This window comes from Gigantopelta aegis, chromosome 13 (assembly GCF_016097555.1).
Source record: "Gigantopelta aegis isolate Gae_Host chromosome 13, Gae_host_genome, whole genome shotgun sequence".
In the NCBI taxonomy this organism is placed as follows: domain Eukaryota; kingdom Metazoa; phylum Mollusca; class Gastropoda; order Neomphalida; family Peltospiridae; genus Gigantopelta; species Gigantopelta aegis.
This window is the reverse complement of record NC_054711.1, coordinates 33,708,329-33,733,580: the sequence shown is the minus strand read 5'-3', so window position 1 is coordinate 33,733,580 and position 25,252 is coordinate 33,708,329. Positions and strand designations below refer to the sequence as shown.

Genomic DNA, 25,252 nt, shown 5'->3' with positions numbered 1-25,252 from the left:
CATAACACCGCGACATCGTGCTGCGAGACTACAGTTTGCTCTCCAGAATGGTAATCATCAACCAGCCTTTTACCGGAGCATTGTTTTCTCAGATGAGTCGCGTTTCTCTGTCTCCTTTGCCGATCTCATCATTGTCCACGGTGCCCTTACAGCCCAGCGTTATGTTGACGTTATTCTAAGACCAGTCCTCCAGCCACGTTTGCGCCGTCACTGAAGACCAGGAGGTCCCCTTCTGTTTCAACAAGACAATGCCCGTCCACATACTGCAAGAATTACTCAGGCATTCTTGCAACAAGCCGGTATCACCGCTATGAACTGGCCCGCCGTTTCACCGGGTTTGAACCCAATTGAACACATGTGGGATGAGTTAGGACGTCGTGTACGTTACTGCCAGCCACCACCGCGTAACGTCGCTGAGCTTGCACAGGCGTTGCAGGAGGAGTGGAGGAACATTCCTGTGGCTTATTTGAGATGTTTGTGCCAATCCTTTCCCCGTCATCTTCACGCATGCTCGTGGGCCAGTGATGGACACACCAGATACTGACCTTGATATGGGGGGGGGGGGGGGGGGGGGGGGTTGAACTTTTCGATTACGAATGCAACTCGATTACTGATGATAACTGGCCATGTTCCCATGTGAATGTCTCATGAATACCAGTCATTAATGTCATATTACATTATCCATCAATTCATTAATAGTTTGTCGTTATTTGCAATGAAAATTAGTTTTTGCGTTTTCATTGTTTCAGTATAGTTGAATTCCGTTGGCTTGAACCCTGTCAGTGGTCGAGAAAGTGTTCAACCCATTAGGTAGTTCGACCTAACCATTCGGTCAACATCGTATAAGTGCAACTCGGGACTTTGTTTTTGAATCGAGCGTGCCGGTGTATTCGACGTTTCCGAGATCGACCCAACGAGATCCTACTGTGTTAAATTATGTTTAACACATTAAACAGACGCGGTAAATATGATAATGTAACTTATTTATGATAAAACGGTCAAATAAAGAAGTTACTTTTTCAGCCATCTTTGTTTGTTCGTGTAAAATAATGGTTTATTTATCGAATGGATGGGCGAAAAAGACTCCATCGCATACGTTCGTGTGGGATAGAAAAAGTATACCTTCAGCGGTGGAAATTTCGACCCTGGGACTCTGCAAGTCTTGTCCCGAGTCGAAATTTCCACCCGATCGCGTATACTTTTTCTATCCTACATGACCACATTAGTCTTGCATAGCTAGAGATGGGAGAAATAAGACGTAAATAAGATTAATGATGCACTGGAGTATGTATCGGTTTTATTTCAACTTAAGTAAAACAATAACTTTATATTGTGACCGTTATGGCAAGTTTAACCGTCCATTTTGGACAAACAAAAATATTGGTATTTGTAATTTTGTGGCCAGCAGGTTCAACTATTAATTTTGGTCCAAAAAATAGAGGTCGTTGTCTGCATTGAACAGGTGGCCGTTATATACAGGTAAAATAAACAAGGAATATATACATGTATATGTATATCTGAAACGTTTGCATTACCGCTTAAAACAATGAATTAATCAGGTTGTTGAGCAGCTCGTGAAAAACGAGGACAAAAGTAGGAATGAAAATATAGAACAAGTAGGACAAAAGTAGGAAAATAGAAAAGTAGAACGAAAGTAGGAAAATAGAAAGAAAAGTAGAACAAAAGTAGGACTGAAACAGCACATGTAGAACATTGTACATGCTCGTACTGGATACATAAATGCATGAAATACCAACAAAAAGCCAGAAAGAAGCTATTATTGAGAACATACCTGTCCTAGTTTGCAACCATTGTAGGATGTTTTCAATTAACAGCACATTTTAGAATGCCAGTACGTGTATATACAGGTAGCACTAAACCAATTAACTTCCGGCTGGGTCAAAGTTCGAGATGCAGTCCTGTGATTGGTTATAAATATGAGTGTGTTGGTTGTAAAGAAAATTAGTTTCATCTGGGCTACAAATGTATGCAATGTTATTTCATCTAGTACTACTGTGTCAACTAGCCTTGTGATTGGAACATGTATGGGGTACCTGTAAAAAAAAGTACTCAAATTTTATGTGAAACTATCTGGTTATACCGAAAATGAGCCATGAAAGGTACCATTTTCTGTAGTTTATACTTTGAGGTAGGGGCTGTAGTACTGATATGTATTGGTCATAGTTTGGTTGATATATTGCATGTAGTGTTTTTAAACACAAACGATAACATGGTCGCCTATGGATTTTATTTGGTATAATCTTGCCTACAATATGTTTCTTGTTATCCTAATGTTTGTCGTAGCCACATCCTTATTTTACCTCCAAATAATTTGATACATACCAGAACAAAAAATATATTGCAGCTACAACAGATATTAAGGCGACCCAAAACACATTCGAAATACAGAAACCGATATTTTAAATACACTATTCAAGATGTACTGTAGTTGTTAATAGGATTTGGAAATATGTTACAATGGTAACAAACTCAGGATAGTCTCTGATGCTCAATTTGTACCTGCAGTTTTGGTATCCAGTATAACAGGAATCGTATGCAACAATTAGATTCGACAATTATTTGAAATTGTTGAATTGTATGAATCAATATACAAATACAATACATGTAATGCTGATGCATCTTCTAGCACACTAAACCAGATTAACATGATAAAGTTGTTCATGAAATATTAAAGCAATAATACATACACAAAAATGACATTGTAATGTTCATTGAAAATATTCTAAGGTCTAAGCTACTGAGTATTTTAGTAGCTAACATACATAGAACACTTGACAAATTATACTGAATTTGAAAATAGTTACAGACCTTATTTTTCAGACACTAGATATTAGTTACATAAACTTTTAACAAAATATTGTCTGCTAACATAAACTACATGTTAACGTGTTAAATGACTTAATTACGCATTCAAAAACAATGTACGCATGACATAAGTTTCACAATGACAGAAAATCAAGAAAGCTTCCAACATGAAAATAATATTTATATTATAGTAATTAACATTTGAGTCCCAGATATACAGACAAATTATAATATGGAACCAACGTTACTGTCCGTAGAAGAGATGGTAAATGCTACAAATGTCAGCCAACATGCTGTAGGTTTTTTGTCATAAGATCAGACATTTGTGTTTACTTTTATAAAAATACAAGCAATATGCATACGTTTACAAAAATAACGGCATTTTGAAATTGCACATCACAAATCAAAACAAAAAGTAGGTATTTTGAAGAAACCATAGGAAAAATAGGATGAAGACCAAAAAGTAGGAAAAAAGTAGGTATTTTGAGGAAACAGTGGAAACAAATAGGATGAAGACCGAAAAATAGGAAGAGGTTTTTTTTTTTTAACAGCCTGATTAATATATAAATGACAATCCACCCCACCCCCTACCTGTTTGCATCTTCCCGCGCCTATGGTACATTCATTTCGCGTATTAATCTAAGTAAAACTAAGTAAATAACAAAAGCAAATATTTACTCTGATGAATTTGAAATGATGCAAGTATTTTTTTATTGGCAAAAGAAAAAACACACCAAAACAGAAGGTATGTATATGTAAGTAACTGGAAAAAGTTAAATATAAAGAAAGTTGGTAGAACGTAAATGAGAAACTAAAACAGTAAATGCAGAATAGCACTAAGTATATACAATGTGTAGAAATACATCTCTGTAATACGTATAAAACGAAAGAAACGCTCAACATAGTATGACACGATCCATGCGTTTCAGAGCAAAACCAAAAACCGTTAACGAACAGTTCCTTTTTTATCGGTAACCAAACTGTGTCTTTAATTATGTATTAAATAACGCTTCTCTTCGCCATGTACAAACACCGGCAACTTATTATTAACACCTGAATCCTCGACAGCTTACACCAACCGAGACACCCAGGCTTGGTTTGGTTGACAATTGATTGTCTTTAAAATAGCAGTGAATCACTCTATGGCGAGACAAAAACATTAGTTTGTGTGCGTGCGTGCGTGTGTGTGTGTGTGTATATCATTACTACGCTCGAATCGAGGACAGATTTTGTGTTTTATTCTGTAAAGAAGGGTCGCATAATACTTGAATGCAGTACTAGCCTTCTCTCACACATTTATATTAGTCCCGTCAGAGGGAAGTCAATGTTACTAACAACATTTTGCTTCAACCGATAATCTATTGAATTTGAATGCACCAACAATACTCCCTTCACACACACACACACGCACACAATTATGTAAGACTGTCACTACATATATTGTAAGTATACTTTTATATGTTTATATATGTGTTCAATCAATCAATGAGAGGGCACCTCCTTGATGTTTTCATACTTCCCCGACACTTTACCTGCCTCTAGTCGATGTCTGCGAATTCGTCGCTGTGCAGGTCCAGGCGGTGGACCAGAATCAGAAGAGGCAGAGTCAATCTTCATCCTTGTCGTCTGCATGATGGTTGCCTTCCGAGCCAGCGACCGCTTCACCTTGTCTGTAGATGACGCCATTTTGCTTAAGGCCTCGACAGAGACTTTGTTCAAATATATGCCTGACTTCTGTGTCTTTCTGGATGGCCCCTGGAGAGATGAAGCGCCGTTGCGCCCTACTCCCGTTACGTCAGAGAAGTTCTCTATAAACACATTGTCGTAGTTCGTAACAGGTGCACGGGCCATTTTGTTTGCCACGATTTTGCGGCTAACTAGTCTCCTCCATTTGTTGTTTTCGCGATCAGCGATGATGTTATCGGTCTCAGTGGAGTCCAGTACTGTGTAAACCTCTTCTGGTTCTTGTTCTTTTGGTCGCTGTAAGTCCTTGACAAGCTGCACGGCTTCCTCTCCTGTCATGTTCTTCAACATTTTCTCAGATTTCTTTCCTTTCATAGCACGTCTTATATCGCTAATCTTCGTGAGTGAAGCAATGTGCAGAAATGTAGACAGCCGGTGGAAGAACATCCCAAAAAACTGAATGACCAGCAACACGCCAAAGACGAACATGAAAGCAAAGGAGATGGGTTCAAAATTTTGTCCATTTGAGTCTCCAGTGGCACAGGGAAGGTTAATGGACAGATTTGGGGTAGACTCTGACACTAGTTGAAAAGTGGAGATGAGGATGATGAAGAGGCCATTGATAAGGAAGAAGAACAAGCAGGTTCTGTTTCTCAGTTCGAGTAACTCAGTCTGCATAGCCTTCTTGTGCTCGACATTTTCCTCTATTGGGTACAGATACTCTTCGATGAGTTCATCCCAGAACGTCATCTCCTCGGTGTTCAGTGTATCCAGTTGTCCATTGCCAAGGGTAGAATCATCAATCCACATGGGTTCCGCTGACGTCAGCTGGAACACTGCTGGTTGCTGTGTTTCCGTGCTGTCTAAAATGATATAGAAAAGGGTTTGTTTAAGGACAATCGAGACTTTAATTACTAATTAATTAGTAGCTATTTGACGTTGGACATGGAATGTTTATGTTTTACAAAATATCAGAACAATTAAGTGGAACCTATAAAATATTTGTGATATTTGTTTTAATTAAAAGTAATGGCGAAAGCCCAGAAATTATTTCCCCGTTAGAGGTCACGTCGTTACTATAAATCCTAGAGTCTAGCTTTAAACAGCTGTTCGGTAGTGTGATTTGAAGCCACTGGTCGTATAAAATTATTTTGTCCACCACTGTACGAACAGAAAAAGTGGTCATATTTTGTTCAAACGATGAGACATTGCAAAACGAATGTCTGGACTGCATAACGGATCTAGTTTATGACAAAATACAACAAAAACCTAACAGTGAATCGCTGGAAAACGGGACGTTTGTATGTTATTGCCAAAAACCTATCCATTATCGGTGTGTGGATTTTTTTTAAATTATTTTTTTATATAAATTATTATCTGAATAAAATCTAGTGGACATTTTATATTTTCTTCCTTTTATGTATGCTATGTGGATATTTGTTTATTTTGTGTGTTTTGTTCACTGCTTTTTGGTGGGGGGGGGGGGATGTTTTGATGGGTTCGTCTACCCACCCACCCTCCCCCACCCCCCATGGACCTGATCATGTTTGTTGTCGATTATTAATTAATTAATTTATTTGTTTATTTTTAATCAATAATTTCACAAAACAACACACTTTTTAACTTTATGTACAGGGCCAGCAAAATGCATTTGAAAGTGGGGATGGGGTGGGGGTACTAGTAGTGTGCTGTCAGTTAAAATGTTGTGGTGTGTGAGAGAGAGAGAGAGAGAGAGAGAGAGAGAGAGAGAGAGAGAGAGAGAGAGAGAGAGAGAGAGAGAGAGAGAGAGAGGAGTTTTTTCTCAAAAAAGTTGTTTTTGGGGTTGGTATGGGTTTAAACTTTAACTTCATTCATTATGAAGTTACAGTTATTATTCAACAAAGAAAATTCTGGTTTTGATTTTTGTTGTACAGTTAAATTGGAGGGCTATTTGAATTTGAGATAGGGCCAGTAAGATCTGTCTTCAACTGGCCCTGCTGGCGACCATGGTTTTCATGTTAATTTTCAACCCTGAAACAAATAACTCCAATGAAAGTGAAAATGCTAAAATTAAAGTAATTGATAGGAGTAGCCTGTGTGGTGGCCATGGGTTTACCTTCTCAGTGAGTCAGTATCTATGCCAAGTGTCAAAACCATGGGTCAAAATTATGAAGGCTGTTTTTCTAAAACACAGATGTTTAACACCAAATTTAAAATGTGCTGAGATGTTATAATAAAACTATTCATTTCTTTTAATTATTGGTTATTTTAAAGAGACTGCAGAGCTTGTTTTGCAATGTGAGATTTGATTAAATGCTTGATGCATAACATAACAAACTGTTTGGTTTTTGCTACTGACCCAAAAACACACTGACCATAACAAAATATTTTCCAAATTATAATCTAGAACATCTTGAAACTGCAAATTTTAATACTTGTTCAGTTTATTTATTACCTTTTAAAATAAATGTGTTGGTGTTGTTTTTGTTGTTGTTTTTTTTTTGGGGGGGGGGGTGTTTCGGGGGGGGGGGGGATGGCATTGTAAAAAAAACACACTGTTGGACTGAAAATGTAAATACCAGATAGTTATTGTTTATGTGCTTATCAAATGCATGTACATGCTAAGCGAGTAACTGTGATCATATATTGAGCATGAAACAAGCCATGTGTGAATACTGCATGTCATGCATCTCTTGAAGTTAATGTAATTAGTGTTAAGTTAATTGGTGTTGTACCTATATTCACTTTAAACTATTAGGAAACCATAAGTGTACTTTTATGTATAGAGTACACTTGGACAGGTATGTTAAGTGAGTCATATTTATTTCTTGCTGCATCTGGTTTTAGAAATCCACATTTGTAAAAGACCGGTATTTTGTTTCTTTAATTTAAAATTTAGTAATCCTGCAGGCTTTGGAGAGAGAACAAAGTTTAATGTCTAAAACAGTTTTCAATTGCTGTTAATTTCATTATCAGTGGAAATCATGGAAAGTCATGAATTTGCTTGGTAAATAAGTGTATGAACCACGATTACGATAATTTACAGTGTACTTTTCTTGATATAAGTACTGAAAAGTAGAATATTTAGATATCGGTATGTCAAATACAATTATGTTAAAACAGGCTCAGTGAAATCAGAATTCCTATCGTATTATGTCATTTTGTACACACAAATTAAATTATTTACATTAACAAATTATAAATATTGCAAAACAATACCACTATCATTTCTAATTTCATGTAAATGTGCATGAAAAAGCATTGTTATATTTCTCCTTACATGTAAAAAAGAAAAAGAAAATTAAGAACAAAAAACAGTATATTTAATATTTTAAATTTCCTATTTATTTTTCATCATTTGAAAATTTAATATTTATTTCTATAATTATATGTGTTATTGATTTTTAAAAAACTTATTACATGTATACATATAAAAAATTTTTTATATATATACATGTGTATATATATATATATATATATATATATATATATATATATATATAAATATATATATATATATACTCTTCAAAAGAAGAAACGCAAAACCACATTGTCGTAACATTTGGAGAATTGATTTAATTATTGAATGGTGAGTCCGATAATTACCAAATGTTGCAGGATTGTTCTCAATTCACTCTAGTCCATTGTGAGTAAGTGATAGGACACACCACCAAGGTCAAGGTCATCTGGAGTCAATACCGGGTGTGGCCTCCGCGTGTGTTGACAACTGCCTGGCACCGCCTGCCCATTGAAGCAACCAGAGTACGGATGACGTCCCGAGGGATGGTGGTCCACTCGGCCTGCAAGGCTGCTGCCAGCTCGGGCAGGGTCTGGGGCTGTGGTTGTCGCTGTCGGAGGCGTCGGTCCAACTCGTCCCATAGATGCTCAATTGGGTTCAAATCCGGTGATATCGATGGCCAAGGAAGGACATTAATGTTGTTGTTCTGTAGGAAAGCCGTTGTGAGACGTGCTGTGTGAGGCCTGGCGTTGGCGTTGGCCATAACTGGAACGATGTGTGGCCGGAGGATCTGGTCAGTGTAGCCCTGTGCATTCAGGTTGCCCTGCACGTGGACCACGTCAGTTCTGCCAGTGTGTGAGATGGCTGCCCACACCATGACACTACCCCCGCCGAATCTGTCCACTTCCTGCACGCAGTTTGCCGCATAACGTTCACCACGACGCCTATACACGCGACATCTTCCATCATGACGTCGGAGCAGAAATCGGGACTCGTCACTGAACCACACCTGTCTCCATCGCAGTTGAGGCCATTGTCGATGAATCTGGCACCACTGCAGTCGGAGTCGACGGTGTTGTGGTGTTAAGATGACACCTCGAACTGGACGTCTGGCACGAATTCCTACCTCACGTAGGCGGTTCCGTACGGTCTGGTCGGATATCCTGCGCAAACCTGGTATTGCCGCGGCTGTGGAGGTGGCAGTAGTCAATCGTTCCCGAAGGTGGCGTACCCGGATGTAGCGGTCCTGCCCGGGGGTAGTGACCCGTGGTCGACCGGATCTAGGGAGGTCACGTGTTGATCCATGTTGCTGGTAACGGTCCCACAGTCTGGAGATGGTGCTTGGGGACACATGGAATGCCCTGGCAACGGCCGTTCTGGATTCGCCTGCGTCTAGTCGGCCGATGGCATTGTTTCTCTGCGGTTCACTGAGACGTGGCATGTCCTGGATTGTCAACTGTCGGCCAGATACAGAGGCCAGGCAAGCGAACACCCTGCACTTTTATACTGTCGGTGTTCATGTTGCACGTGCAGACAACGCACGTGCAGTGGTGACATGGTTTGCACGTGGCTGCGTTTTTGCGAATATTCACATTTTGGAACTTTATTGTACAGTAGCTGCGTTTTATCGAATGTAACCGTGGGAATGTGTTTGGGACATACAATGACCTTATATTCACAAAGCATGAACCGGTAGGAAACATAAAATCGGAGTTATAACCCATTTGTACCCTTTTGCGTTTCTTTTTTTGAAGAGTATATATATATATATATATATATATATATATATATATATATATATATATATATATATATATATATATATATATATATATATATATATATATTACTGATTTCCCTAGAAATTAGGCATGGTAGACCAAACACTGTTGGGGCATTTTCACCATTTTCGGGGCACTTGTGTTTTTATTCAAAATACACAAAAATTAATTGAAATAAACATTGTAATTTATGTGCTTGCTTTAATAAATGAATGGCAAGATATAAAATGCATATTTTATTAATTAATAATACCTTTTTTAGTGTTTTATAAAGGCAATTTTAGAATTAATTACTGAAAAAGGCTTGTTTAATCTCAGGGCAGCATGCATGCCATGGTGCTGATTAAGGCAAGATGGTGCAAGACTATTGAGGCATGGTGCTGCACCATGCTAAAACAAGCTAGGGAAATATATATATATATATATATATATATATATATATATATATATATATATATATATAATATTTATTTGTGTTACCAGTTGCCATAACTTTAATAATTTTGTTTGGGTTGGGTTTGGGTTTTTATAAATTTATTTCATTGAAATAATTTATTGAAAATAATTATGTTGACAAATTTGGTTGAATTTACACTACTCTGCAAACGAATAATTTGTGGTTTTAAACACTTATATCTTATTAAATCGCGATAACAAATATTGAATAGAACCCGGATGTAAACAGCGAAGAATGGAACGGGGCGTGTTACAAATTAAAACTTTATTAAATGCTGTTACCGGTTGTTGCTTTTTTTTTTCTTGCTTTTTTTAATTGCACACACTATCAGTATTATCAGTCAAATATGCACACGTCTAATAGTTTTGGCATGGTGGATATATGATAGAAAGTTGTAAGAACAGTAGGGACTAGCCTACATGGTTGGGGAGAACCCACGAGTTGACTTAACATTATTTTGTTCTTTTTTCTTCTTTTTTTCTTCCATTTTTTTTTCTTTCTAACTACCAACTGCGGAATTTCGTAGATTTTTATTATTTACTTTAATTTTTAGCCATTCTACGCTTCAGTCACATACATGCTCACAATTAGGTCGGGAATAATAGAGTGGATATACCGATCGGTGCGTTACGGCAATATAAATTTAGAAACCGGAATGGTGTATAGTGCACGAGCGCCACCTGTCAGAAAGTGTCTGATACAACCCTATTGCAGGAACAATAACAGTTAATATTTCGGTTATGGGTTTTCATAATCAATCATCACATCGATCGTTGGCACATCTCTTAGTATATATGACAACTATCTCTTCTAGCCAATCAATACACATTCTACCCCATCCCCAAACAAAATCAATTATAATAATGACTGAATGAATGAATGTTTAACGACACTCCAGCACAAAAACTGGCCTCGGTGGCGTCGTGATTAGGCCATCTGTCTACAGGCTGGTAGGTACTGGGTTCGAATCCCAGTCGAGGCATGGGATTTTTAATCCAGATACCGACTCCAAACCCTGAGTGAGTGCTTCTCAAGGCTCAATGGGTAGGTGTAAACCACTTGCACCGACCAGTGATCCATAATTGGTTCAACAAAGGCCATGGTTTGTGCTATCCTGCCTGTGGGAAGCGCAAATAAAAGATCCCTTGCTGCCTGTCGTAAAAGAGTAGCCTATGTGGCGACAGCGGGTTTCCTCTAAAAAACAGGGTTAGAATGACCATATGTTTGACGTCCAATAGCCTATAATAAGAAAAAAAAAATCAATGGCGTCGTTAAAATAAAACAAACTTTTTTTCCAGCACAAAAATACACATCGGCTATTGGGTAAGTATATGGAAATATTATTTATACAATTATGAAATTATGATAAACGCATCGCTTTCTGTTAAATAGTGGATGTTCGTTAGCATTATTTGGGATCGATTGTTACATAAATATGTCAATTTAAATGTACGTGATTCCATAAATGAGGCTTTCGGGTGTTCTTTAGTATTAAATACAATCAACACCGTTTTCTGAATTAGGAACAACTTTAAAGGGACATTCCTGAGTTTGCTGCAATGTTTTAAGATGTTATCGACTAATAAAATAGTTCTACGATTAAACTTACATATTAAATATATTTTCTTGTTTAGAATATTAGTGGCTGTATATTAAACGTGTTTCTTATCCTTCTAATATTTGTACTAGGTTAATTTTTATTTTATTTTTGAAGACAAAATCTAGTTTGGGCTTCTTACAAATATTAAGACAATCAGAAACACATTGAATATACAGAAAATGATATTCTAAACAAGAAAATATATTTAATATGTAAATTTAATCGTAGAAATATTTTATTAGTCGGAAACATCTTACAATGCAGTAAACTCAGGAATGTCCCTTTAATATGTACCCCACATACGGAACTGACATATGTTGGTCATATAGCAGTGAACTATAGTCCGTCCCATCCTTCTACAATTTTTTTTTTCATATAAATAATTTGGTTTGCTGTAAGAAAAAAAGTAAAAGTGTTTTGTGTGAAAAAAAGCGTTCCCCGTGGGGCGGATTATAAACATTTACGGTCGAATTACAAAGCCTATTTTAGACTTCGGCCCTGTTTTCACCTAGTAACTAAGAAAGTTTGTTGGGTTTTTTTAATGAATTTGGACCCTGGTTTTCTACATGTCATAATAATAATATACACCTGGACATTAATTAAGCACCACCTAATGACTTATACATCTCAAGTAGTTGTGACTTTTTCATGAATACCAAACACTGGCATTAATGTTCTCCGTATACAGAAGATTTTGAGGAAAAATGACAGTAAGACTTTCATGACATCAATATTTAATGTGTTTTAGGGAAACAGACAGAAACCGTAAATGGGCCATTCTACAGAAGGTGTCACTTTTATGTCCCTGCACAATTTCCTTTTTATTTATATATTAAAAACTAAATTTGTTGTTTTTAACGATACCTTATTAATAATATCATCCTGTCATAGCATGTTTTTTCTCTGGTAATCAGCTTTGATAGAGATTTTATTTGAGATTAGTGTAAAATGTTATTGGTGTTACCTGTCCCTAGCATAACACTATGCATAACATGCACTGTTAAAATATATAACAGAAGACATAACACTGAATAACTTTAATGTAATACGTACTGATGGATGACTTACTCACTAAAGAAGGAATCTTGTAAATATTTTCCGTATTCAAAAGATGGTGGGCAATATAATCTTGTCCCTGGAGTTTTATGTCATTGGTGTTACTGTATATACTTATGAGAAATGACACTAAATGCTCTCTGGATGAAACATTCCACCGGTAGATATCGGCCATCAAACTTATTTGTCAAAAACATCAGACGTATGAACTGATGTGAATAGTTTTCTTTAAATGTCATGAATGTGTTGTCAAAATATAAAAGTAGGTTTATTCACTGTCATTGGTGTTACGAACGTATTTACGTAATGGTTAATAATTTTAAGAAACTTTTTTTTATGTTATTGCAGACATCATATGTCTGCTACAACATGCACTTTTTCAGTTGTCTCAACTATTTCTTTAGAGAGCATGAATTAATTATGCACTTATTTGTCATTGGTGTTGCCTGTCATTGGTGTTACCAGGTACTGAGTAACACCAATGACCATTAGTACACCAATGACAATGCGTTTGAATAAGATGCCGTTTTCCTCGCTTTGCATATTTTTGAAGATAATTTGAAAATTAAAGGGAGTTGAATGAATAAATGTTTGTTTAACGACACCCCAGCACAAAAATACATATCGGCTATTGGGCGTCACAAATGGTAAGTATATGGAAATATTATTTATATATATTCATGTAAAACAACAGTGTAAGGAGCTGTGGGTGAAAAGTACAACAGAACACATAAAATCAAGGCAAGTAAACTTTAAAACTTTGTATAGAAGTCAAAGTGTTTTAAAAACTACAATTAATTCTGGATGGAATTTAAAAGATTCCAAAACATTTCTGTTGCCAAATATATCATTTCTCGTCGCACAGTCAGTGTACACTGATAATGTTCACACTGAGAGGGAGGGTCCTTCTTTAGAATAAATGAATGCGTCAAATATGTATGGCCGATGCGGGAACGGCACAAAACTACTTCATCCTTCCTGCATCGCCTGTAGGATCACTGCCATTCTCCCAGGACTGCCTTGACAGAATGAAGCTTGTTTGCAACCGCACCGTCCTAATCGTCTTGCCAAGTCGAAAAGATATATTGGTTAATATGAAATTTAAAATCACTGTAGGGGACACCAACATGGGGACACGGGGCAAGTTCAAAGCAGACTTGGCAGCAACATCTGCCTTTTCATTACCCTTAATGCCAACATGGCTGGGTATTAAAGGGAGTTGTGCAGCATCATAGTTACATAATGGCACTTTGGGTAAAATAAATGTTTTGCTGGAATGTAGAGTAGTATCTTCAACGTTCCTAACTGCGTTATGCTTGGTTCGCGCAATTTAAGGGACATTCCTGAGTTTGCTGTAGTTTTTAAGATGTTATCGACTAATAAAATATTTCTACGATTAAACTTACATATTAAATATATTTTCTTGTTTAGAATAACAGTGTCTGTATATTCAAAAAATTTCTGATCATTCTAATATTTGTACTAGGTTAAATTTCATTTTATTTCCTAAAATATGTGTGTTCGTAAGTACGAAATTATTTGATGACGAAATCCAGTTTCGACTACTTACAAATATTAATACGAACAAAAACACGTTGAATATACAGACACTGTTAATCCATTTCGTCCATTGTGCGTAGTTCAAAAATATGTATTTTATCATGTAGTTATTTTTAAAAATTGGAAATGTCGAACGGCGCATGCGCGAAAATGTTATTTTTTCCAAATGCTAAACGCAGTTAGAAACTACTAACCTTTCCCGTTTAAGTGGGGTTTTTTTTTTTTGTTTTGTTTTTTTTCAATTGTCCCAGCTCATTTTGACGATGCCAGGGTTGGGGTGCCCTGATTCATCGCCTCACAGAATATGAATTAGATTATACACGCTAAATATTGGGAGTACATACACTTTGTGGTAGTATGCTGATTATAGTAATAGTAATACTTATACAAATAATGTAGATGGTGATATATTTAATATTAATGCATATGTACATGTAGATAGTAGTATTATAAATGGCTAGTTAATAGAAATATATTTAAACAGGCTGGTTGATGTAATGGGGACATAAAATAAATATATAAGTTTAGAAAGAAAGAATGTTAAGAAGAGAAGTTATAGTAGGTAATTATAGTGATAAGTAATAATGTCAAAATTCACGTCAAGCGCTCACTTGATAATTGTTTCTATTATCTTCCATCAAATTACTTTCTTGACTGAAGAGTCGTTTCCATGGTGCCCAGATTGTATTATACTCTTCATATTTACAGTTTTTAAAAAGAATATATTTTTCTATTTCGTATTTATTTTGTAAAAGGTTTTGAGCAGCTGTTATATTTATTTCATTTTTTTCCATTTTTGTCTTGTATATATAATATTTAATGTTTATTAACAGCCAGTTTATAAATATGTCTTTTATATCGCCTATTTGTCCAAATGAAATAATTGTTTTATTTAATTTTATTCGAATTCCTTTTTTGTTTAAAATCCAATTTACAACAGCATGCCACAGACCAGTCACTTTATTACAATAGTAAAATAAATGTGTTAATGTTTCTGGTGAACTGCCACAGAACGTACATTCATTAGTATCTATGTATTTAATTTTATGTAAAAAAGTATTAGTTGTTAGTATCTGGTGTATAATTCTGTATTGAAACCATATCAAAGTTGTATCTTTGAGACTTATAAAAGGCACTCTATAATAGTTTCCCCATTCTTTTGAATCAAAAGCAAAACCTTGGTTTCTACATCTTATTTGTGATGTTGGTGTAATAATTTCGTGATTTAATAGTTTATACATGTCTTTAATACCTATTTGACTTTTAAGAATAATATTAAATTTTACCGGAAATACAGGATTAGTTAGCAATGTAAAGTGGCCATTTCTAACGTTGTCTGCTTTATTTATGAATGCCTTAATGCTGTTTATAAGCGATGAATATTCTAAAAAGTGTGAATTTACGTTATATATTTTTTTTAATTTCTCAAATGTAAAGAAATTTCCATCTTCATCAAGAAGATCGTTCATAAATATTATTCCCTTTTCTAAATAATTTTTATAACAGAATGGTTTTGTATTTATTGATATATTGCTGTTGTACCAAATATTTGAGCTTAAAATGTCTTCTATTTTTTCCAAAATTAGTTTTTTTGAATTAACTCCCTTCTGTATAAGACATCTTTCCAAAACATGTTTTTTAATTTCTTTCTTTTTATATTCAAATAATAATCTCCATTTATTACAAGGTCTCTATTGGATAAGTTAGTAGATTCAAACAGTTTAATCCATTTTGAGTTACCTAAAAATAGTCTCCTAAGCCATGAAGCTTTTAAAGCCATCATGAAATTATATATATTTAACATTTGTAATCCACCATCTTTGAATTCTTGAGCTAATAAGACTCATTTTATTTGATCGGGTTTATTTTGCCAAATGAATTTATGAAATAATCTATTCAAATTGTCAACTTCTTTTTTGGATGGGTTTGGTAGTGAAGTTAGTAAATATGTAATTTTAGGTATTATTACTGTTTTTAATACGGTTATTCTTCCTAAGACAGTTAACTTCCTTACTGACCATAGTTTTATCAATAGTTTAATTTCATTAATTTTTGTGGGGTAATTCGCTTTAACAATTAATTGTAAATTTACTATAAACGTTATTCCGAGCATCTTAAATTCTGTTGTATTCCATTCCAATTTCCATCTTGAATGGTGATAAACATCTTTTGAGGGTTTTTTACTGCCTATCCAAATAGCTTTTGATTTTGTATAATTTATTTTTAATCCAGATACTGTGGCATAATATTCTAATATTGTTAAAGTATTAAACAGAGATCCAGGAGTTCCATCCAATATAAAAGTTGTATCGTCTGCGTATTGGGATATTAAATATTGTTCACCATCGATTGTTATTCCATTTATGTTTTCACTATTTTTTATTAATATAGCTAGAATTTCAGCGCAAATAATAAAAATATAAGGAGAAAGTGGATCACCTTGTCTACATCCTCTTTCTAATTTAAATGTTTCTGACAGAAAGCCATTTTGAATCACCCTCGACATTGAATTATTATATTAACCGTTTAAGAGGTTAACTTTATCATAAAGAAGTGGGCGGGACGTAGCTCAGTGGTACAGCGCGCGGTCGTGGTATGTGCTATCATGTCTGTGGGATAGTGCATAAAAAAAATCCCTTGCTGCTAATCGGAAAGAGTAGCCCATGAAGTGGCGACAGCGGGTTTCCTCTCAATATCTGTGTGGTCCTTAACCATATGTCTGACGCCATATAACCGTAATTAAAATGTGTTGAGTGCATCGTTAAATAAAACATTTCTTTCTTTCTTTTTTTTTATCATAAGGAATAGTTAAAATCATACCGAAAATGTATTACTAAGTTGTAGTCAAATATCGTAAAATTACATTACGTGTGTTTTCATTTCCAATAAAGGCTATTTAAATTTTATTTTAAAAAAATATTGAATATCCTGCATTAAAATAGCTTTTTAGTTAAAAGGAAATAGTCAATTCTTTTGAATAATGACGCAATTCTTATGATTTATTTCTTGAATAGTGACATAATTTATTTGATTTGCTGTATAGTGTATGTACTGAAAACATTAGAATGACATCACGTATTTAAAAGGCGTCCTCGTTTCCTGAAAATATTTGGAACATTTAACGGAGAGTTTTAAAGCGTTTGCGTAATTTTAAGCAAAAGTAGGATTACAAATTTTTACTCGTTATTGAGAATACAAGTTTACAGTAAAATAGATTTTGAGCCTTAATATAAACACGAAAATAACTACATAAATTAATGAATGAATAAATCTTTAATTTAATATTTAAACAAAATTAAAATTCTGTATCTTAATTTAGTATATTTTTAAACTGTCTGAACGGCTGTATCTTATCAATACAGAAAGACACAGTTATTCTAACAGGCCTATAATAGTTGTAGGCTGAAGAAGAAAAAACAGAAGAAAAAAACATTTAAGGAAATATTAATTACATAATTTTGCTAACAAGTAGTGTAGTGGTAGTCTCAAGAATAATAGTATTTCCAGGATACGGTCTTGAATGTCATTGGTGTTACACATTGTCATTGGTGTTACTTGTTTTGTCATTGGTTTTACTTGTTTTGTCATTGGTGTTACACGTTGTCATTGGTGTTACGCAAGGATATTTTAGCTGTCATTTCTCAAGAAACTTTATTTTTGAAATTTAAATTGTTTATTTAGGAAAGCATACCTTCTACCTTTATGACTTTGATGAAATTTATTTTGAAGGACTCCATATTTATAAATAATTAAAATTTCCATAGTGTGTAATTTAAGTCACATACAAAATATCAGTGTGGAAATGCACAATTAAACCCTTGGATAGTTTTTAATTCTAAAGTTATTCCATATGTCATTAGGGACACCCAAATAACACACCCATGTGCTCTTGATCACTATAAACCAATTGGACCACACTGGTTAACTACCCCACTTGTCCGGTAGCACCAATGACATAATGACCTTGTTAATAGAGTAACATGTGTCTGCACGTGCAGGCCGATGACAGTTCTGCGTGGCCAGATATAGTTTTATGCTTCTTTGTTCATCTAGTTTCGAAAAGTTAACAATAAATATTTATATATTTTAATTGTTTTATCTTGAATTTGTATTTTGAAAAGCGTAGAATCACCCAAGTATGCCTGAAAATGTATGGTAATTAACTATGGATCTGGAATCACACTGATGTGTTTCTCATAAGTAATTTATTCATGCTATATTAGTAAATAGCCAGTAGTTATAGAAAAAGGTAAAAACATTCAATATCAGTTGTAAACTACTTCTGGCCTCTCTTTGGCTGCAGTACAATTCAGGTGGTGCTTAGTTAATTTCCAGGTGTATACAACAAAGAAATACCAACCTTCTTGAATGTCATCGAAGTGTACGGACACGGGACGTGACCTTCGTCTGCTAGTGACACCTGGTGACCGTCTGTCGGACTCGGACCTCGAAACACTCCCGCCTGTTAGCGCCTGCTCGATACCGTCCAGTCTTGACATGATGACCTTCAACTTACTGTCGTCGTCCTTGACAACGGTCTCTGAGAAACACGTGCATTTAAAGAGGGAATCCAGCCACAGCGATCGGCCTCCTGAGCGCGAGTCTGGACTTCCGATGAACTTTCCCCACCAACCTTCAACTCTACTTCCAGTTGGCTTGTTGTCTTCCGGTTTGGCAGGTGGCGCTGCTTGCTTATTTTCGCGCGTGCCCCACGAGACGACGTGCAGGTTTCCGAGGGAGTAGATCATGAGGACCATGGACATTGACGGGATGGAGAGGAAGTAGAGGAAGCCGTGAAGGATGCACGTGAACTCCTGTGGGTGGAGGACGGCCGCCATTAGGAAGATGGCGATCACAGCGGTCAGGAAGATGGTTGTCACGGAGCAGTAGCCGAACTCGGCCGCCTGGCGGATCAGTCCCACCAGAATCAACATCATCAGCAAGCTGTATATAGCCGAGAGGACACCCGCATACGCCAACTGAATCAAACGAAGCATAATTAAAATTTAAACAGAATAGAAAAGAATGTTTTTTAAAGTAGAAATAAATGAAAGTTAAAAAAATAAAACATTAGTCTGTTTGCGGCAAAATGTAACAGATCAATTAGCATATATTAAGTCAAATTAAAAACTTGAATGTAAAATATAAAATTTGAAAAGTCAATGAGTGTTGAAAGCAGGCATTTTTCAGGAATAAATATTGTAATGGCACTGTCGACACTCCATGTGAAGCCCATCACAACCCACTTGACCATTGAGGCAAAAGTGGTTTTGCAGTGCCACTGGTCATATGTGTTTTCATCGTTACTTGCTCACAGTAATCTGACACAAAGAAAAAACACATTAAAACGATATATGTTACGACCTGTTTCGATGGCACGCCTCACAGATGTGCAGCGTGAACGTGACGTCGGCACGAGGGAACGTCAGTAGCTGACGTTGCAAGGACGTTGGGTTACAGTCGATGAGCAATTTATGATCTGCAGACACGAATACAACAAACGGGCACCACAGCTGATCGCCCCCGACTTCACAGGCAGATGACCGTCATATTGTGTTACGTCAACCCCGCAACCGTTTCAGACGTCGGGTGTCCGCGCAAACGATCCGAAATCGGTTGTGAACCGCTCGCCTCCACGCACGGCGCCCATATGTTGGGCCCATTTTGACACAATTTCATCGACGTCAACGTCAACTGTGGGTACAATGCCACTTGCGATGGAATAGAGTCGTCTTTAGCGATGAATCAAGATTCACACTGCCATTTGCCGATGGTTTGGAGACGACGTGATGAACGTCATACTCAGTGTTGTGTCAGTGAATTTGACAGATACGGAGGCGAAATTGTAATTGTATAGAACCTTCCATAGACTTTGCAGGAACTTGATGCCTCATTAGTGGAACAATGGCGCTGTATCCCTAATGCAGTATTTACACGCATCAGACAGTCAATGAGGAGGCGTTGCCTTGCAGTTGTGGGTACACCTGGAGGACATACGCGCTACTGAACCTGTGACTTCATCAGACGACCCTGATTGTGAATTACCATTTTGACTGTTTGTGGTTTTGACGAATGATGTGGGCGCATCAAACAGATTTGTGACTCAACATTTAGTCCTATTCGGGTTTTTTGGACGTCATACAATTAAAAAATACGTTATTTAACACGTTCGCCTGTCATATTTGCTAATTAGTCAAGATGAAACGGTTGTGAAGTTTTAAATTTGACTCAGTATATATTAAACCATATACTGTATAATGCTAAAACTCATATAAAACATTTGATTTATGCACAAATTAAATGAAAATGCGGGAATCTGGATAACAACATTTATTCATATTCGCATTACTGTCAAACATCTGTATGTGGCTGGAAACGAATCAGTGCGCATTTTAACATGGTTTACAGCTAATAGTGTGGGTAAAATGATGGAAATACTTGGTTAAAAGGTTTGAGGCCAACTCATTTTGCCCGAATATCTCTATCGTTTTTGCTCCAGCACTTGGGTGGGGGAGTTAACCCCCTGCCCCCTCCCCCCATCTCGTACGTTTATGAATAATTTCTAAGATCTCCTGCAATAATGAAAATAAAGATACTTGTGGCGACTAGGGATTCCATAAATGAAGCTTTTGGAGGGTTTTTTTTAATTATTAAATATATTTAACTCTAATAGTATTTACATATTCAGCAACGAGTTCACATACAGTAACACAATTGACATGCGTTGGTCACAAGCTAGATGTACGCCAACACGCTTAGTTGTCAACTATGAAGCAATGTCGTTACCATGTTTTTATGAATTACTTTTGAGGTACTTTCTGTAGTTATGAAGAAGACATTTAGAAGCTTGCTACGATCTAAGAACGAATTTATGAGTCTGAACCCAGTCGGTGGCACATTGAGCTATTTTTCGTTCCAGCCAGTGCACACCGACTGGTATATCAAAGGATATGCTATACTGTCTGTGAGATGGTGCGTATAAACAAATCCCTGGTCTCTAATGGAAAAATGTCGCGGATTTCCTCTCTAATAGTATATGTCAGAATTACCATATGTTTGACATCCAATAGCGGATGATTAATAATCCAATGTGCTGTACTGGTGTCATTAAACACAAACACACTTTTGTAGCCTGGGTCATAACCATGGGCAGCCAATCGTATGTGTAGAAATTGATTGATATAAGTCACTCACACACAAAATCCACACTCTTTTCACACCAGTGTTTTAAAAAAGATTTGCTCCTAATATCTAGAAAATTCATTCTTGGATCACATAACAAATCAAGTTACCTGGGTTTCGCTTTTGGCGAACAACACAAGCAGAACAAAGATGGCGATGGGGATAATGTTCAGTATTAATGCGCCATACAATGGGATCGACGGTAAAGCGATGTTGGTGGCGCCAGTGACGAGGAGAAAAATAGTTCCAGGGGTGATGATAGAAGACGCCATCATGATCATCTGGTAGATGATGTATAGACACGAGATGTCCTGGTTCTTCCGTGTTACATTCTTCCAGTCCTGATTAAATAAAGTAAAAAAACTAATAATAATAATAATCAAAGGAAAGTTTAGACGGGGAGTGGTGGTCTTACACTGGGGTTTCTCCCACTGTGTAGACAACTGAGGCTAAATACACTGCTGCCAGGTATATAGCCACTTCTATATTTAGTGACAAAGAAGGCGGCGTCCACATAGGTTGTATTTATGGAATTCATCTCTATAAGCAATATTTAGCAAGATGTGATCCTTGCGAAGTTTGGCATCGGTTAAGTAAATATAAGGGCGTCGGTAGTGCAAATCAAAACATGAGAACTGATCAGAAAAATCGGAACCTGGTAAAAAGATCTTGTATATTATTATAGTACTAGATGTACAACCCATTTGGTGTGGTGTGGTCTAGTGATAGATAGAGTTGGTCCGGGTAATATCGTACGGTAAGGTAACTCCATACACACGAAATAAACATGATATCTATTTAATGTTGTTGTGTTTTCATTACCCAGCATTCAATTTTATGGTCCCAAACTTAGTTCCTGTGAGATTCCAGCTATTTATATCTATATTTAGTACTAGTTATCGCGTTGTGAGCTGATTGGCTGAGCGTTCTTCCCGCGGCAAGCCTGAATATCACATCCTTGACAAGAAAGCATCAGAACAAATCATCTCAGCGTTACTGGTTAGTATACATAATTACTCTTTTCACTATTAAAATATATATGTAAAATAGATTGCATAATGTAAATTAATTATCATTGAAATTAAATAAAGTATATGCATGATTGATTTTTTTTCTTCATAAAACAATTAAATTTAATAATGAAATAGTGTACGAAATTAGCCTCACTCAATGAGAGCGTTATTACGTAACAGAGGTGAATTCCGTACACGCTGATTGATATCAAAGTGTATGTACACCTGCATTGCCATTTTTTGGATAAACATGTTTTTAGAAAACAAAGTTATTTTATGTCGCGTTTTGTACATGCAGTTATGGAAAATATTGTGATGAAATTAAGAAAACGAGAATGGGGATGTAACACGGATGTGGACAAAGTAATCCTTGAACAAGAACTTAACAAAGCTATTTATTCAGAGCCACGTTTCGATAATGAGCAATCTATAATCCAAAATCAGCTCTCAGATCTCCTTGCAGACCCAGTGATTGGAAAAGATGCAACAAATGCAATGATGTGTGCATTCAGCCAAAGTGAATTATGTCATCTGCACCACTATAATTAACCTAATAGAGTACATAAAATCTATGTAAAATATGTGTTTGATTTTCGACATTGTCCGAGTTTCTTTTTTTCACAGACATTTAACACGTTTTTCCAGAACAATGCCGCAAAAGAAAAGTAAAGAAAATGTTAAAAGGAAATACACCCCAAACAATCTTCTTGATGCCGTGAGTAGTATATTTTTTACGTAACGGGGACAACAATGGGAATACAATGGAAACGCCTCCAATACAATGGATATGCACCTCCGGAACAATGGCTCCATGCCTCCGGAACAATGGCGATGTCACCTATTGTTCGCCTATAGTACAATGGCGATGTCTCCTATTGTTCGTCTTAACACAATGGCGATGTCACGGATTGTTGACATTAGTACAATAGAAATGCACATATTGTTCGCCGGTATAATGGGTGTCAGACACCTATTTTTACGATGAACTAGTTTCGAGTTTTATTTATAGATACTACGAAATACGTGGTGAAACTGTTTACTTTGAATCGTGGATAGTTTTTAATGATTTATTTATAGTTGTGTACTTGAAATGTAAATATTAAGCTGTCTGGTTTCATTTTAATATACTCTTCAAAAGAAGAAACGCAAAACCACATTGTCGTAACATTTGGAGAATTGATTTAATTATTGAATGGCGAGTCCGATAATTACCAAATGTTGCAGGATTGTTCACAATTCACTCTAGTCCATTGTGAGTAAGTGATAGGACACACCACCAAGGTCAAGGTCATCTGGAGTCAATACCTGGTGTGGCCTCCGCGTGTGTTGACAACTGCCTGGCACCGCCTGCCCATTGAAGCAACCAGAGTACGGATGACGTCCCGGGGGATGGTGGCCCACTCGGCCTGCAAGGCTGCTGCCAGCTCGGGCAGGGTCTGGGGCTGTGGTTGTCGCTGTCGGAGGCGTCGGTCCAACTCGTCCCATAGATGCTCAATTGGGTTCAAATCCGGTGATATCGATGGCCAAGGAAGGACATTAATGTTGTTGTTCTGTAGGAAAGCCGCTGTGAGACGTGCTGTGTGAGGCCTGGCGTCGTCATGTTGGAACACTGCGTTGGCGCTGGAACGATGTGTGGCCGGAGGATCTGGTCAATGTAGCCCTGTGCATTCAGGTTGCCCTGCACGTGGACCAGGTCAGTTCTGCCAGTGTGTGAGATGGCTGCCCACACCATGACACTACCCCCGCCGAATCTGTCCACTTCCTGCACGCAGTTTGCCGCATAACGTTCACCACGACGCCTATACACGCGACATCTTCCATCATGACGTCGGAGCAAAAATCGGGACTCGTCACTGAACCACACCTGTCTCCATCGCAGTTGAGGCCATTGTCGATGAATCTGGCACCACTGCAGTCAGAGTCGACGGTGTTGTGGTGTTAAGATGACACCTCGAACTGGACGTCTGGCACGAATTCCTACCTCACGTAGGCGGTTCCGTACGGTCTGGTCGGATATCCTGCGCAAACCTGGTATTGCTGCGGCTGTGGAGGTGGCAGTAGTCAATCGTTCCCGAAGGTGGCGTACCCGGATGTAGCGGTCCTGCCCGGGGGTAGTGACCCGTGGTCGACCGGATCTAGGGAGGTCACGTGTTGATCCATGTTGCTGGTAACGGTCCCACAGTCTGGAGATGGTGCTTGGGGACACATGGAATGCCCTGACAACGGCCGTTCTGGATTCGCCTGCGTCTAGTCGGCCGATGGCATTGTTTCTCTGCGGTTCACTGAGACGTGGCATGTCCTGGATTGTCAACTGTCGGCCAGATACAGAGGCCAGGCAAGCGAACACCCTGCACTTTTATACTGTCGGTGTTCATGTTGCACGTGCAGACAACGCACGTGCAGTGGTGACATGGTTTGCACGTGGCTGCGTTTTTGCGAATATTCACATTTTGGAACTTTATTGTACAGTAGCTGCGTTTTATCGAATGTAACCGTGGGAATGTGTTTGGGACATGCAATGACCTTATATTCACAAAGCATGAACCGGTAGGAAACATAAAATCGGAGTTATAACCCATTTGTACCCTTTTGCGTTTCTTTTTTTGAAGAGTATATATCGATAATACCGTTCCAATTTTTTTTTTCTCGAATATCATCTAATTAAATTAAATTTTAGTTAAACCGTTAGACCGACGTCAAGTTTCCTGTTAAAACTGACAAAAATAAGAGTCGTAAACTTCTAAATAACTGACAATGTTACATGTGTAATTTACTTTAGAGTGCATCATTATGTTAGCAGAACGTAAGTAAATATTGTTTAGCTATAAGAACGTGTGTCTTTTTTATATTTTTTGTGTCGTTTAAGAAATGAACAGT

General features: G+C 37.0%; 1 protein-coding gene across 1 annotated transcript in view; it reads right to left on the bottom strand.

The window, feature by feature from the left end:
* Window positions 1-620: 620 nt before the first annotated feature.
* Window positions 621-25,252, bottom strand: part of LOC121387274 (chitin synthase chs-2-like) — a 45,850-nt gene continuing 21,218 nt past the window's right edge. The window contains exons 5-7 of the mRNA XM_041518299.1: window positions 21,473-21,703; window positions 18,541-19,159; window positions 621-5,372 (exon numbers count right to left, since the gene is read on the bottom strand). Coding sequence (XP_041374233.1) covers window positions 4,309-5,372; window positions 18,541-19,159; window positions 21,473-21,703 — 1,914 coding nt within the window. The 3' untranslated portion in view covers window positions 621-4,308. The remainder of the gene's footprint in view (window positions 5,373-18,540; window positions 19,160-21,472; window positions 21,704-25,252) is intronic.